Here is a 16610-nt window from a genome sequence, read left to right as displayed (position 1 = left end):
AGCAAGGCAGCCTATGTGTGGAACCGCAGGAAATGGGAGGGATACTAAGCCAGTATTTTGTATCAGTGTTTACTGTGGTGAAGGACATGGAAAATAAAGAATGTAGGGAAAGAAATGGTGACATCTTGAAAAATATTTATGTTACAGAGGGGGAGCTGCTGGATGTCTTGAAACATATAAAGGTGGATAAATCCCCAGGACCTGATCAGAGGTACACTAGAAGTCTGTGGGAAGCTAGGGAATTGATTGTTTGGCCCCTTGCTGATATATTTGGATCATCAACAGTCACAATAATGTGGTGCCACTATTTACGAAAGGTGGTAAGGAAGATACAAGGAACTATAGACCAGTGAGCCTGACATAGGTGGTGGGCAGGTTTTTGGTGGGAATCCTGAGGGACAGGATGTACATGTATTAGGGATAGTCAACATGACTTTGTGCGTGGGAAATCACATCTCACTAAAATGATTAAGTTTTTTGAAGAAGTAACAGAGGATTGATGAGGGCACAGTGATGAACATGATCTATATGGACTTCAGTAAGGTGTTCAACAAGGTTCCCCATGGGAGACTGGTTAGTAATGTTAGATCACATGGAATCCAAGGAGAGCTAGCCATTTGGATACAGAACTGGCTCAAAGGTAGAAGGCAAAGGGTGGTGATTGAGTGTTGCTTTTCAGACTGAATGCTTGCAACTAGTGGTGTAGCACAAGGATCGGTGCTGGATCCACTACTTTTTGTCATTTATATAATGGATTTGGATGTAAACATAGGAGGTATAGTAAGTAAGTTTGCAAATGACACCAAATTGGAGGGGCAGTGGACAGCGAAGAAAGTTACCTCAGATTACAATGGGATCTTGATCAGATTGGCTAATCAGCTGAAGAGTGGCAGATAGAGTTTAATTTAGATAACTATGAGGTGCTGCATTTTGGAAAGGCAAATCAGTGCAGGACTTATAACTTAGTAGTATATTAAGTATTGGGGAGTATTGCTGAACAAAGAGACCTTAGAGTGTAGATTTATTGTTCCTTGAAAGTCGAGTTGCAGGTAGTTAGGATGGTGACGAAGGCATTTGGTATGCTGTCCTTTATTGGTCAGAACATTGTCTATAGGAGTTGGGAGGTCACGATGCGTCTGTACAGGACATTGGTTTGACCAGTTTTGGAATATTATGTTCATTTCTGGCTCCTTCTTACCGAAAGGATGTTGTGAAACTTGAAAGGATTCAAAAAAGATTTACAAGGATGTTGCCAGGGTTGGAGATTTGAGCTATAGGTAGAGGCTGAATAGGCTGGGGCTATTTTTCCTGAGGGGTGACCTTATAGAGGTTTATAAAACCTGGAAGGGTACGCATAGGATAAACAGACAAGGTCTTTTCCCTCGGGTAAAAGAGTCCAGAACTGGAGGGCATAGGTTTAAGGTGACAGGGGAAATATTTAAAAGAGACCGAAGGGGCCACTTTTTCATGCAAAGGGTGGTGTATGTATGGAATAAAGCTGCCAGAGGGAGGGATCGAAGCTGGTACAACTACAGCATTTAAGAGGCATCTGGATGGGTATATGAATAGGATCGGTTTAGAGGGATGTGGGCCTAGAGGTGGAAATGGGACGAGGTTAATTTAGGATATCTGGCCGGCATGGGCGGATTGGACAGAAGGGTCTGTTTCCATGCTGTGCATTTCTATGACTCCGTGACTTTATATGAAAATGTAAAAGCAGTTGAGAAGGTGAAGAAATACAAATATCAACTTATAATGGCTGTGACTGCTATCAGGGAGTTTTTCTACAGATTCAAAAACAAATCAACATTTGGCATGAATTTCCAGAAGAAAGAGTGCAGATGAAAATCCTGTAATTGCATAAGAAACTTTGAGACATCACATGAGAAGTAGTGAGTGAATTAGCTGAACTGAATTGTTTAGTCAGCATTAATTATCTGCCGATGTTGTCAATCAAATTGTTCCGAAGTCAGGTGCATATGACTAGATTCTTAAATGGAGGAGCGGTGATTACCTTAGGGCAAAAATTTCAATAATACACTCTGAGGTATAGCTAAATTCAGCATATTCCCAATCTTCTTTAATCATGTATCTTTTTAAAGCTAACAACTCAATACCTGTTCCCCAAAGGAATGAATGAACAATCAGTCAGACCTGTGAAAAAAAAACATATACCAACCAGTTCTGAGGACAACCAATGACAGATCATCAGAGACAAACTAAAGAGTTTTCGGATGTACAGCACTACTTATGCCATTACTGTAATTAGTATTAAGACAAACAGCTTGACTTTCTGTGGTTTTGAACTCTCAGTTGTGCATACATTGTTGCTTATAGTGTAAAGAACTGAAGGAAGTTTTGTACATGTGTGAAATGTGGTATCTCAGTCAGACATAGCTGTTAGCCACTTCACATCCCTCCTTTATCTGCTTTTAATATGGTCTTTATGGTGGACTAGAACTACAGTCGAGCAACCATGTTGAGACAAACCTGACTCCACAGTGGAAATGTAGCAGGAATCGAAACAGGTCAATTTGTTTCCTCCTCCTCAGGTATCTGCGGCAACTATATACTAAGATCTCCAAGGGGACCTGGGGAAGGAAATTCTAATGTTTCAAGTCCAGCCTCCCATTCACTCTCTTCTGCCAGTTATTTTGCATGTTATGTTATCTTGCAGGACTCACCCAGAAACGTCAGCACTGAGCTCGATGCCTGGTGTGACCAGCTTACTTTCTGACCATTCTTGTGAACTTTTGCCTAATTTACAATATGTGTTTTATGGTCCTTTCTTCCACTTGTGGAGAAGACGATAAATGGCCCGGTGAAAATCAAGTCTTTTAAAAATAATTCACTGGTGGGATGTGGTGTCGCTGACCAGACCAGCATTTATTGCCCATCCCTACTACCTTTGGGCTGCCTTTTTGAACCACTGCAGTCCATGTGCTGGAGGTTGACCTTCAAGGCCATGGGGAAGGGAATTCCAAGATTTTGACCTAGTGACAGTGAAAGTACAATAATATATTTCCACATCAGGATGGTGCATGATTTCGAGGGGAAATTGCTGGTATTATTCCCATGTATCTGCTGTCCTTGTCCTTATAAATAGAAGTGGGTGTTGGATATATCGTCTGAGGATCTTGGGTGAATTTTTACAGTGCATCGTGTTGATGGTACATACTGCTGTTCCTGAGAGTCAGTGAAGGAGGCAGTGAATGTTAGTGGAGGTGGTGCCAATAAAGCAGGCTACTTTCTCTCTCTTCAACAAATGGCAGTGGATATCTGATCACTTTTAATTTTAACTCTGAGATGATAATGTTTTGTTAAGCAAAAGGTATTTTTGGAAAATAGGCCAAAGCCGATATAGAGTTAAGCCACAGATCACACATGAATGCTGGAACAGGTTCGAGGCCCTGTTCATATGGTATTTAGCTTCTTGAGTGTTGTTGGAACTGCACTCATCCACGCAAGTAGGGGGGTATTCCATCACACTTCTAACTTTCCTCTTGTAGATGATGGACAAGCTTTGAGTAGTCAAGAGGTGAGCTACTCGCTTCAGTATTCCTAGCCTCTGATCTGCTGCTGTAGTCACTCTGTTTATATACTAAATCCAGTTTAATTTCTGGTCAATGGTAACCCCAAGGATATTGATAGTGGGGGATTCAGTGATGGTAACATGGAATGACAAGGAGCAGAGGTTAGATTGTCTCTTATTGGAGATGGTCATTGCCTGGCATTATGTGGCGAAGCTTGAGTATTGTCCAGATCCAGTCAGACTTCCTCAGTGTCTGGGAAGTCATGAATGATGCTAAACATTGTGCGATAATCAGGGAAGACCCCGACATCTGATCTTATCATGGAGAGAAGGTCATTGATGAAGCAGCTGAAAATGGGCCTAGGACACTCCCCGAGGAACTCCTGCAGTGACCTCCTGGAGCTGAGATGAATGACTTCCAACAATCACAACTATCTTCCTGTGTGCCAAGCAAGACTCCAGCCAATAGAGAGTTTGCCCTCTGATATCCACTGACTCTGATTTTGCAAAGGCAACTGCTTGATGCCACGTTGTTATTTGCAGCCTCGATATCAAGGCCTGTAATTTTCACCTCATTGTTCAATACACTGTCAGCAGCAATTGTGGGCGTGTTTATCAGATCTGAGTACTGCTTGTAGTGAACATGTCCTATGTTCACAGACTCAGATAATTTTGAAGTTACCTGTTAAAGAAAATGCTGCTATGAGATTATACTGGGGAGAAAGTGCCCTTGAACTTGGAATTTTCAATCTGGATATTGGGAAGGAGCGGTGGATAGGGATGAGGATAGTTTTGTATGAGGCTGAGCAATTCTTGTAAAAGTGCAGGGGCTGCCAAGTACTGAAAAACCTACCTTTGTGCAGGGGGCTTTGTCAAAAATGTGAAATAGAAATTTAAAAACCACCCTGTTGACCTTTCAACCCTCACCTCTCAATCCTTGTCACACTCATACACAACTCTCCGACAACAATTCGTGGGCGGCACGGTAGCACAGTGGTTAGCACTGCTGCTTCACAGCGCCAGAGACCCGGGTTCAATTCCCGCCTCAGGCGACTCTCTGTGTGGAGTTTGCACATTCTCCCCGTGTCTGCGTGGGTTTCCTCCGGGTGCTCCGGTTTCCTCCCACAATCCAAAAAATGTGCAGGGGTTAGGTGAATTGGCCATGCTAAATTGCCCGTAGTGTTAGGTGAAGGGGTAAATGTAGGAGAATGGGTCTGGGTGGGTTACGCTTCGGCGGGTCGGTGTGGACTTGTTGGGCCGAAGGGCCTGTTTCCACACTGTAAGTAATCTAATCTAATCTAATCTAATCTAATCTAATTATGTCAATGTATGCTTTCCACCCAGAGCCAATGACCCTTATACCCTCCATACCAACCTACACCTCTGTGCTTACACTACATAGCCCTTTATAGCTCCAATGCCAACTCAGTGTCAATTCGTCCCAATCTTTTACATCCTACCTCTTTTCTCTCACACCTAACAGTCAACTTACCCAATCTCCATCGTGGGAAGATATTACAATCTATCTGAGATGAGGTTAAGTAAGGAACTTAAGTATTGAAGTATTCACTAGTTCAAAATAAACAGTTGTATGTAGTCCAGAAGTTGTTGCCCTCAGAGTCCTCACATTAACACCAGACCCCATAAGACCACATGGCATCAGGTCAACTGCAGAAAAGGAAATCTCTTGCTAATTAACACCTTGGTTGATAAATCAGTACTCCTCCATGTTGAACAGCAGTTGGGAAAAGCAAAAAAAGTGGGGCCAAAGAGTGCAGAATATACTCTGGGTGGGGAATTTCAGTGTCCATAACTGAGAATGGCTTGGGAGCACTACTATTGACTGAGGCTGGTCAAGCCCTAAAGGATGTAGTTGGTAAACTAGATTGTGGCATTTGCCACAAGAATGAAAATACCCTTGTCCTTGTCCTCACCAACCTACCTGTCACAAATGCATCTTTCCAGGACTGTATTAGTAAGAATGACAACTGCCCAATTCTTCAGGAGACAAAGTCCTATGTTCACATTGTGGGTATTCTCCATTGTGTTGTGTGGCACTATCACCATGCTAAGTGGGACAGATTTGGAACAGATCTAGCAAATCAGAATTGGGTATCCATGAGAACCTATGGGCCAACATTAATAGAATTATATTCAAAAATGGACCACATGGGCTGTTCCTGCCCTATACATCTCTTTAACTGTATGTCTGCAAAGTTCAAAAATATGCAGGTTAGGGGGATTGCCCTTACTAAATTGCCCCATAGTGTCCTGGGATGTCCAGGTTAAGTAATTTACCATGGGGTAAAACCCCATGTGGGGTTATGGTGATAGGGTGGGATACTGTTCAGAAGGACAGTACAGACCAATTGGGCTTAAAAGGCCTCTATCTGTACTTCAGGGATTCTACTTTGAATACTTTTAAGGTGGATGTAGACAGATTCTCAGCAGGTTAGGCAGTATCTGTGGAGAGAGAAACAGAGTTAAACAATATGACTTCTTCAGACTTGGGTTGAACTGAACTTGAGTTCTGAAGGACAGTCATCCCAGAATTGAAACATTAACTCTGTTTCTCTCTCCACAGATTCTGCTAGATCTGCTGAGCTTCTTCAGCATTCTCTATGCTTGTTTCAGATTTCCAGCATCCGCAGTATTGTATAGACAGATTCTTGATTAATGAGTGAGTTAAAGGGTGTCAGGCAAAGGCAGGAAAGTGCACTTGAGGCTATGAGTGTATCGACTGGTGCAGCAAACTTTGGGCCCTATTCCAACTCCAAATTAGTATGTACTTATATACAGAAAAGGTCTTTAAAGGGACAGAGCAGAAAAAGGCAGGTGCTATAGTTTGAGGCTAAGTACCTGGGAGCAAGATTTAAAGAAGGAGAAATAGTGGCCTGAATAACTATCTCCCTTCATATCTGGGTCCATTACCACAGTCTGTTTCATTCAACACAAGCTGCAGAGACACATTCCTTTCTTCTGTCCCTTTTCCTGTCCATGCAGCTATCTGTGGCAACTTCTTCAGGGGAAGAATGGTGTTGGTACTGGTGGTTCTCATAGATTCCCTACAGTGTGGAAACAGGCCCTTTGGCCCAACAAGTCCACACCGATTCTCCAAAGAGTAACCCACCCAGATCCATTCCCCTATTCCATTACTCTACATTTACCCCTGACTAATGCACCTAACCCACACATCCCTGAACACTTCGGGCAAGTTAGCATGGCCAATCCACCTAACCTGTACATGTTTGAATTGTGAGAGGAAACTGGAGCACCTGGAGGAAACCCTTGCAGACATGGGGAAAATGTCCAAACTCCACTCGAGGCGGGAATTGAACCCAGGTCCCTGGTGCAGTGCTAACCACTGAGCCACCATGCCACCATGCCGTGGGCGGCTCCGGTTTCCTCCCACAGTCCAAAGATGTGCAGGGTCAGGTGAATTGGCCATACTAAATTGCCCGTCGTGTTAGGTAAGGGGTAAATGTAGGGGTATGGGTGGGTTTCGCTTCGGCGGGTCGGTGTGGACTTGTTGGGCCAAAGGGCCTGTTTCCACACTGTAATCTAATCTAAATCTAAATCACCCCTTGAGGGAAGAGAGTGATGGAATTGGAGGATGGAACACAATTTCTAAGCATTATTTACATGTAATTCATAGAAAAGGGCTGTTGTATGTTTATTTGATAATCTCTTCTACCACATAATGAATTAATAATTAATGCTGCAATTCATATTACATAATATAATAGCACCATGCTTCTGCTTAAATAGTGTATCGCATAGCGATTCAAATCATGTGTTCAAGCTTGAAAGGATTGCAGTGTAATAGTAATCTACCATTGTGAGTCTACTTGCAACTATTCAGGTCAAACAGATATTGTTTTGTTGTTGTTATTGAAGCATTTGCTAAAAAAGGAAAAACAAATATTGAATCATAGCATATTGCCAAGTCTCTCCTGCATGCTGTTTGCATAGATGAGAGTTACAAGCACTTTTAAGGTTATAACACATCTCAATGCTGGGAAAGGTTCAATAAACATATTCAAGTTTTCACTTGTATGGTTCACAATGTCATTTCGACCTCAAAATGTGTCACTTCCATTCTGGTTCATGTCTCACCTGTACATACTCAGAGCTGATCATATGACATACTTATAATATTACAAATTATAGGTTTAAAGTATAATTTCTCTCAGAAAGTTGAACCCACTCTTCACTCTTAGCCAACAAAGAAAACTCACCTCTACATGCTACATATCTTTACCTCCATGTTAACCATCTATCTGGCAAAATGATCATTTCTCACAGCAGCAATTACAATAGCAATACTGCTGTTTTAATCATGGAGGCTGGTTGGGAGAACAATTTAAATTGCTGGAAACATTACGTCCAAGTTTAGTGGTGTAAGGAGAGACTGAGAAGTCCTTTCCATACAATTTATTCAGTCACTGATCTGAAAAAATACCCCTTCTGGAATTAACTTTCTAGGCTTCAGTACTGGTGTGATGTGTTCCTGTTTACTTGGGAGCATGCATTGCAGTAGTAACCTGTATTGTTACATGTATGTTACAGCTGAAGATCTATTGGGAATTTCCAGCTCTCACTACTTGCTATTGGAAGGATTTGTAGGTTGATACTTAACCTGTTTAGCTAAGTCTGAATACACCTTTGTTGGCCATCAAGTCCTGAAGTGTGGCTTGTATCTGGAGCTTTCAACTTCAGTGTGCCACAATACTGGAGTACAAGTTTCAATTCAGAACATGTGAAGTATGCAACTTGTTGTGCTCCATACAACTGAATTTTCCAATATTCTCCCGATACCCCATCCCTTGGAGCTGTGTTTTACTGGTGACAATTAAATGAGCCCCAAACGAAGTAAACCATAGCTTGCACCACAGGCCAGCAGATGAAACCTCTGCTGCGCCCATTTTGGGCACATCTTTTTCAGTGTTCACCTTAATAAAATTAAACAAAGACAGTTGGAAATAATTTACTAAATAATGAGTCAGCGTGCTTTAACTGTAAAATTTAAAAAATAGCTACATTTGTTGGATCTGAAACAAACACCAAAACCAAAATTGTTAGAGAAACTCAGCAGGTCTGCCAGCATCTCTGCAGAGAAAATAAAGTTAATGTTTCTAATCATGTTCTGAAGAACGGACACACCCACTGTCTTCTCTGTCCTCAGATGCTGAGTTTCTCTAGCACTCTGTTTGTGGTTTCCTTTCAAAATAGTTAATCTTAATGTTTCAACTTGATAGACTACAAAGTAATGCAATTTATCCCAATATTAGCAATGATGGATAGAAAAATCAATATCATTTGGGAAAAAAAAGGGTAATTTTCAAGTGTAGAAGTAGGTGATTAGGAATGTCTCCCCATTACCTAATTTACAGTTCTACTGACTTCAGTTAAAAATCAGGAGGTTGGGCTAGTTTATTGGCCCTTTTTTGCAATCCATGGCTAAATTGCTGCTTATACATTCATCTTTGCTGGGACAATTGATCTTTCCCCATTTGTTGGTAGCATGTTGTCTTATTGGTGGAAATGTTGTTTCAAATTCTGTATCTGCCAGAGTGAGCTCATAATCCAAATACATGCATTCTCAGTTCACTTGCTTCAATTTACATGTTAAACGAAGACCCCAGCTGCCTGCTGAATTGAATAAGTGCCTTTTAAAATTCCTCATAACACCAATTGTAGAAGAGAAGGTAGTTTTCCAGGTGTCCTTGTCAACATTCCTTCCTAGGCATGTTACCCAAAAATAGATTGAGATTTCATCTTAACAGTGTTTGCAGCTTCTTTCAGTCTTCCAAATTTGAATTTAAATGGAAGATGCTATGAGAGAATTTTAAGACTAATGAAGTGTATTATGAATACAGGTATTGAACCATGTGCTCTCCTTTTCCAACTCTTTCACATGTGACTGCAGCTTTTCAGTATTCCTGGATTTATTATTTCTATTTGTTATTGAAAGATATTTGGTTTATGAATAAATATCAACACGTAGTTCCAAAGATTTGCTTTACTTACTGAAAGCCAGTTGCAAGTTCCAGCCTTCCTGTAAGCTAACTCATACTCCAGTTCCTTTGAAGTACTCCATGTCAGATTTAACTGCCCTTCATGTTTTGTGTACTTTATGTCAGAAGGTGTTGCAGGTTTTTCTGAAACAATCAAAATACACCAATTAAATTGCAATAATGCAAATTTGTCATGCATTTATCCTTCCCAAATGTGGCCTCCTGAACAGTACAGAGACTGCATTGTTCTTCATGATAAAAAAAAAGCATCAGCTTCTCTGATAATCCTCATGATTTGGCTCAATTTTACATTCATAACATTCATTTTGCAAGATCTGCAGAGTTGGTGCAATATATAATTATTAACATTCTAATCCTTGCTCATCTGTTCTACCAGGAGGTAAACCAATAATACTGTCATGTTGTAAACAAAAAAATGCTGGAAATCACAGCGGGTTAGCTCTGATTAAGAGTCACCGAGACTCGAAACGTTAACTTGCTCTCTCTCTCTCTCTCTCCATGGATGGTGTCTGACCCACTGGGATCTCCAGCAGTTTTTATTTTCAGTACAGATTCTAGCATTTGCAGTAATTTGCTCCTATAATGCTGTCATGTTTTCAGGAATGCGATTACACTGTTTATTTTTGCAATGAAATTAATATTTGAATAACATTTGCTGGGCAGTTAGAAGATACTTGTTGCTTGGAGTTAAAAAAAGTGGCACAGTTGCATAGGAAAGAGATAAAAATGGAAAGTTGCGATGTAAAACATATTTCGTGTATTGTGCAATTGTAGACTCTTTCCACAGCTATTATTGTATTAAGGAGACAAACCTATTTAATTTATTCATCATAAAAGTCTCACAGTAAACCAATAGGATCAAGGTAGACTAAAGGAATAATAGCAGGAATAATAATCAACATTATGCAATGGAAATTAATATACAATGGGAGCAAAAGTAAGGGATAGTGGCAGATAGCTCATTAAAGCACTCAGGCTAATGGTGCACAGAGGTGAACACTATATACAGCATATTGCTAGAGGGTTAGAACTCAGAGTGTTTTTTTAAATTCATTCAAGGAATATGGGAATCATTAGCAATGTAGGCATTTAGTTCTCATTCCTAGTTTTCTTTGAGTTGTTGGATGTGGTCTTCTTCTAGAAACACTACAATGCGAAGAAGAAGAAATATCGAAGATTTTTAAAAATACATTCATGCAATGTGGGTATTGCAGGCCTGGCCAGTCTTTATGAGGAAGATGTGTTGCATGGAGGGGAATTTGCAGATGATGGCATTCACATGCTCTTCCTGACTTGGTCATTTCAAATATGGGAGGTCATGTATTTTGATAGTGCTGCTGAAGAAGCCTTGGCAATCACAAACGTTAGCCTAATTACACATTTCTAAACAGGGAGAGCGCATTCAAGATCAGGAGAGAAAAACAGAAAGAGAAAGAGGCCGGGATGAATGTATGAAACCAAATATCCAGGAAAAATGAAGAGGTTTATCACATATCTTTCTACTAATTATGATGGAGTAAAAATCCCTCTTTAGAGGGGAACAAACATCATGGGACATGGAAAAGAGGACATAAAGTGTCTAGTATAAGAGCATTTGCTAATAGGGCTAAGAAATGTAACTTAATGAGGACAAAGAAACAGATATAGCATACTTTTATAAGAAGAATGATAGAATGACAGAATGCCACCAATATTAAATTAAAAATACACCAGATCTTAAAACCTAACACGTTTGTGACAGCAGCAAGTTACACTGGACATGTGTCATATGACTGAAGATCTGACTGAGCAGCAGGTTAGCTCAGTGGTTAGCACTGCTGCCTCACAGGACCAGGGATCTGGATTCAATTCCATCCTCGGGTGACCATCCGTGTGGAATTTACAATTTCTTCCCTAATCTGTGTGGGTTTTCTCTGGGTGCTCTGGTTTCCACCCGCAGTCCAAACATATGCAGGTTAGGTTGATTGGCCAAGCAAAAATGCCCACAGTATGCAGGGATATGCAGGCTAAGTGAATTAGCCATGGGAAATGCAGGATTACAGGGATAGAGTACAAGGCTGGGTCTGGGTGGGATGCTCTCAGGAGGGTTGGTGTAGACTTGATGGGCTGAATGGCCTGGCTCCACACTTTAGGGATTCTATGGTAAGTAAAGAGGGTGCAACCATGTTTAAGGCCAAAGATACACATAGAGCTGTCTTTGGTAAGATCTGAAAGGGCAAGAATCTGTTGTGAGACAACTGTGTGAGATGGCAAAAAGGAACACAATTGGAGCATCAGCCTCCTACAACAGTGCACTTACTCTGTGACACTGTCCTGTGAAGATCTTGACATTAAATTAGCCATTAATAAGCTGCACCGTATAGAAGATGGGCACTTGGTAATGGGGACTTTTGCCAGTCAAAAAACTAACTATGCTGGCTTCCTGAATTGGTACATGAGGTACAATGCTTCTTAAAATAAGGTCTACTTCAGGAGTATTTGGAACTTACCAAATGATCATAAACTGGCCTTAGAATTACATTTTTTGCACAAATAGTGTAAATTTCCAACTTCCAGTATAAGTGCGTAAACCCTTGAAAAGCTAAATTTGTTCCAAGGGTTTTAGTTAAGACATTTTAGCAGTTTATTGGAAAAAAATATTCTCAGCCTTAAGAAAGACCTTTATTGAAATCCTATAGTGAATTGTTGAAAACACAATTGGTACTAACCTTACTATAGAAACAACTGTGTTAATCATGTGACATGATAATGCAGCAAAAAAAAGCTCTTGAATACTATTTTGAAAAGCTTTGAGACTTGACCTGTATGCTTGTTTTTCATCCACTGACTACATTTTTCCTTGCACTTTGATACACATTTCGAAACAGGAATTCATGTCTTATGACCAGGTCCTTTTGGAGAAAACAGTTCAAGAAACTGAAACATGAATGAGGTGCTTACCAGAAATTCAGGTTCATTACCTGAATCTTTAGGTATCAATGTGATGGATGTTGTATTCTGGTACATTCTACTTCTCTGTTCTACTGTTGTTATTGATATTGTTGTATTTTCCGAAATGTAAAAATATTTTCGTTCAATTACATAAAAAGTGCCAGTGATGGTGGTAAATTTTGTGTTGAGGGAATGGGGTATTTCAATTCTGAAAAACAAAACAGGGTTATTGTAAATTTCAATGATTTTACTCAAGTGCAATCTCATGCAATCATTAGACAAACATACAAATTTGATGGCAGAAAGAAGCTATTTGATCTCTCAAGCCTGTTCCATCATTCAATAAGATCATGGCTGATTAGTGTTTGGAAATCTACATTCCTACCTGTACCATAATAACCTTTCAGTCCCTCGCCTAACAAGAATCTATCCTTCAGATACCCTTGCAGAGTCCCAGTGTTATTCAACTCTAACAGAGAAAAAAAATTCTCCCCGTCTCTGTCCTAAGAGGGCAACCCTTAACTTTAAACATCTCCTCGAGTTCTGGGCTCACCCTTAAAAACTCTATCCTTAAAGATAGAAAACAAAACTGCACACTGTACAGCAATCTGGCCAAGTGAGATACTATCCTCACTTTTATGTTCAATTCCTCTCATAGTAAAGAAAGGCATTCTATTCGCCTTCTTAGTTACTTGTCGTACCTGCAGGTTAACCTGCTGAGTAACAAAAAAAAAATCTTTTGTGACTCAGGCATATTTCGAGAATACGTGGTTTCCTCCGTACCTGGGTATTCCACAGTCATTTTGGTTCAAGTAAGATTCCACTTTTTTGTTCTTCATGCCAAAGTAAACAACTTCACATTCTTCCATATTATATTCCATCAGCGAGATTTTTGCCCACTCATTTCACCTAAACATACATATCTGCATCCTCCTTATCTTCTCTTCTCAATATTGTTTATTGTCTTATTTATAGGTAACTGAGCTCTGTTTTCAATTTAGCTTTCAACATTGCATAGAGGAGTTCAGAACCTATGGTTGTGAAAGCATTAGACAAAAACGAACATGAGGTTTCATTCAGGGAAGCTGAAATGGTGTGTTATTTTTCACAAAGCAATAAATGCAAGGGACATGGGCAGTGAAGTTCCAAATTCTGTCATTTGCCACTGGAGATACTGTGAAGTAAGATACCTGTCCAACGTCTCAACCCAACAAAATAGCAGCAAACATACAGAGCGCATCTCTGGGAAGCAACTGTCTGCTTAACACCAAGACACTCAGAAGATTTGTTGCAATTCATGAGATGGATTCATGCAAAAGTAGAACTTCTGCATTTAAAACTGGTTTGCACATAAATCATGAACATCTGTTGAAACCTCATTATTTTGCATGCAGAGTATTTTATAAAAGATGTGATGAGGATTCTGGGAAATCCAAGATGGAGTACGGGAAAAATTTCTGGCTGTAGCAGCTGCTCCTTTTTTGAGGTATTTTAGGTGCTGGAGGTGATTTCCTCGAATTCCAGGAGCAGCAATTACTGTTTTATATGCTGTTGCATTGTTTAGGAACTTTGGGGAAAAAAGTCAAAACAACAGCAGTTTTAAAAGGGAGAAGAACTGCCTTTGCTGTTTGAATTCATGTATTGCTGGATAGCAGAGTGCATCTGGGAAAATTAACAAACAGTGAAATTCACAACTCATCTTGGAGGAACTGTTGGGTGAGGTTCACAGCACAGAATCAGATAAGTTAATCCTTGTTTTAAGTGCAGCCTACAGAGAATCTGCAGTAATGAGTAGAGTAGGTTCTTTCTTGATGATATGTTTTTGGAGATATGTCTCTTGATTAAACTTAAAATATAAGCCATAACTATTAATTTAAACTGGGGCAGTGTTTATAGAGGAATAAGACGGTGTTATTTTCTGGATCTGTAGATTGTGAAGGAGCAAAAATGGCCTTTAATAGAGTGATATGTACTTCTTGTCAGATGTGGGAGTTTAAAGAGAGTTTAAGGGTTACTGCGGATTATATCTGCCATAAATGCTGTTGGCTGTGAATCGTATCAGATTGAATGGATCGGTTCGAGAGACAGTTAGTAGCAATGAGTAATTTGCAACAGCAACAGTAAGTGATGGATGGCAGTTATAGAAAGGGGGGAAAGTCTCAGATACAGTCACATAGATGGGTTAACTCCAGGAAAGGTAAGAGAGATAGGCAGCTAGTGCAGGAGTCTTTTGTGGATATATCCATTTCAAATAGGTATGCTGTTTTGGAAAATGTAGGGGGTGATGGATTCTCGGGGAATGTAGCACGAACAGCCACGTTTCTGGTATTAAGACTGGCTCTAATGCAACGAGGGGTACGTCGGGTTCCAAGAGATCAATTGTGTTCGGGGATTCTGTAGTCCGAGGTACAAACAGACATTTCTGTGGCCAGCAGCGAAAAAGCAGAATGGTGTGTTGCCAGGATCAAGGATGTCTCAGAGAGGGTGCAGAATGTTCTCACGGGGGAGAGGGGCCAGCAAGAGATCATTGTCCACATTGGAACCAACAATATAGGAAGCTATTCTGATGGAGATTACAGGGAGTTAGGCAGAAATTTAAAAAGGAGGTCCGCGAGAGTAATAATATCTGGATTACTCCCAGTGCTACGAGCTAGTGAGTGGGACCCAGGGAGATAGTGAAGAAAGAGGTCAATCTGAGACTGGAACAGTTGAGAACAGAAGCGAGTCAAACAGTCAGGCCAGCCAGGGACTAATAAATTAAACTGCATTTATTTCAATGCAAGGGGCCTAGCACGGAAGGCAGATGAACTCAGGGCATGGTTAGGAACATGGGACTGGGATTTCATAGCAATTACAGAAACATGGCTCAGGGATGGGCAGGACTGGCAGTTTAATGTTCCAGGATACAAATGCTACAGGAAGGATAGAAAGGGAGGTGAGAGAGGAGGGGGAGTGACATTTTTGATAAGGCATAGCATTACAGCTGTGCTCATGGAGGATATTCCCGGAAATACATCCAGGGAAGTTATTTGGGTTGAACTGAGAAATAAGAAAGGGATGATCACCTTATTGGGATTGTATTATAGACCCTCTAATAGTCAGAGGGAAATTGAGACCAGCGACCATAATTCTGTTAGGTTTAAAATAATGATGGAAAAGGATAGACCAGATCTAAAAGTTCAAGTTCTAAATTGGAGAAAGGCCAATTTAAATGGTATTAGGCAAGAACTTTTGAAAGCTGATTGGGGGCAGATGTTCGTAGGTAAAGGGACGGCTGGAAAATGGGAAGCCTTCAGAAATGAGATAACAAGAATCCAGAGAAAGTATACTCCTGTTAGGGTGAAAGGAAAGGCTGGTAGGTATAGGGAATGCTGGATGACTAAAGAAATTGAGGGTTAAGAAAAAGGAGAAAGCATATGTGGAGCCACAGAAAATGGGGGAGATATTGAATGAATATTTTGCGTCAGTATTTACTGTGGAAAAGGATATGGAAGATATAGAAAGTAGCGAAATAGATGGTGACATCTTGCAAAATGTCCATATTACAGAGGAGGCAGTGCTGGATGTCTTGAAATGCGTAAAGATCGATAAATACCCAGGATCTGATCAAGTACCCAAGAACTCTGTGGGAAGCTATGGAAGTAATTGCTGGGCCTCTTGCTGAGATATTTGTATCATCGATAGTCACAGGTGAGGTGCCAGAAGACTGGAGGTTGGCTAATGTGGTGCCACTGTTTACGAAGGGTGGTAAGGACAAGCCAGGGAACTATAGACCAGTGAGCCTGATGTTGGTGGTGGGCAAGTCGTTGGAGGGAATCCTGAGGGACAGGATGTACATGTATTTGGAAAGGCAAGGACTGATTAGGGATAGTCAACATGGCTTTGTGCATGGGAAATCATGTCTCACAAACTTGATTGAGTTTTTTGAGGAAGTAACAAAGCGGATTGATGAGGGCAGAGTGGCAGATGTGATCCATATGGACTTCAGTAAGGCATTCGATAAAGTTCCCCATGGGAGACTGATTAGCAAGGTTAGATCTCATGGAATACAGGGAGAACTAGCCATTTGGATACAGACTGGCTTAAAGGTAGAAGACAGTGGGTGGTGT

General features: G+C 40.7%; 1 protein-coding gene across 1 annotated transcript in view; it reads right to left on the bottom strand.

The window, feature by feature from the left end:
* Positions 1 to 16610, bottom strand: part of LOC122557983 (interleukin-31 receptor subunit alpha) — an 84680-nt gene that overhangs the window by 38824 nt on the left and 29246 nt on the right. Inside the window, exons 4-5 of the mRNA XM_043706303.2 lie at positions 12531 to 12709; positions 9563 to 9693 (exon numbers count right to left, since the gene is read on the bottom strand). Coding sequence (XP_043562238.2) covers positions 9563 to 9693; positions 12531 to 12709 — 310 coding nt within the window. The remainder of the gene's footprint in view (positions 1 to 9562; positions 9694 to 12530; positions 12710 to 16610) is intronic.

Source organism: Chiloscyllium plagiosum, unplaced genomic scaffold (assembly GCF_037043375.1).
Source record: "Chiloscyllium plagiosum isolate Xiang-an unplaced genomic scaffold, Cpla_swu_hap1 HiC_scaffold_2, whole genome shotgun sequence".
Taxonomy (NCBI): Eukaryota; Metazoa; Chordata; class Chondrichthyes; order Orectolobiformes; family Hemiscylliidae; genus Chiloscyllium; species Chiloscyllium plagiosum.
Note: the sequence above shows the minus strand (reverse complement) of the source record. Positions and strands in the feature narration are given on the sequence as shown.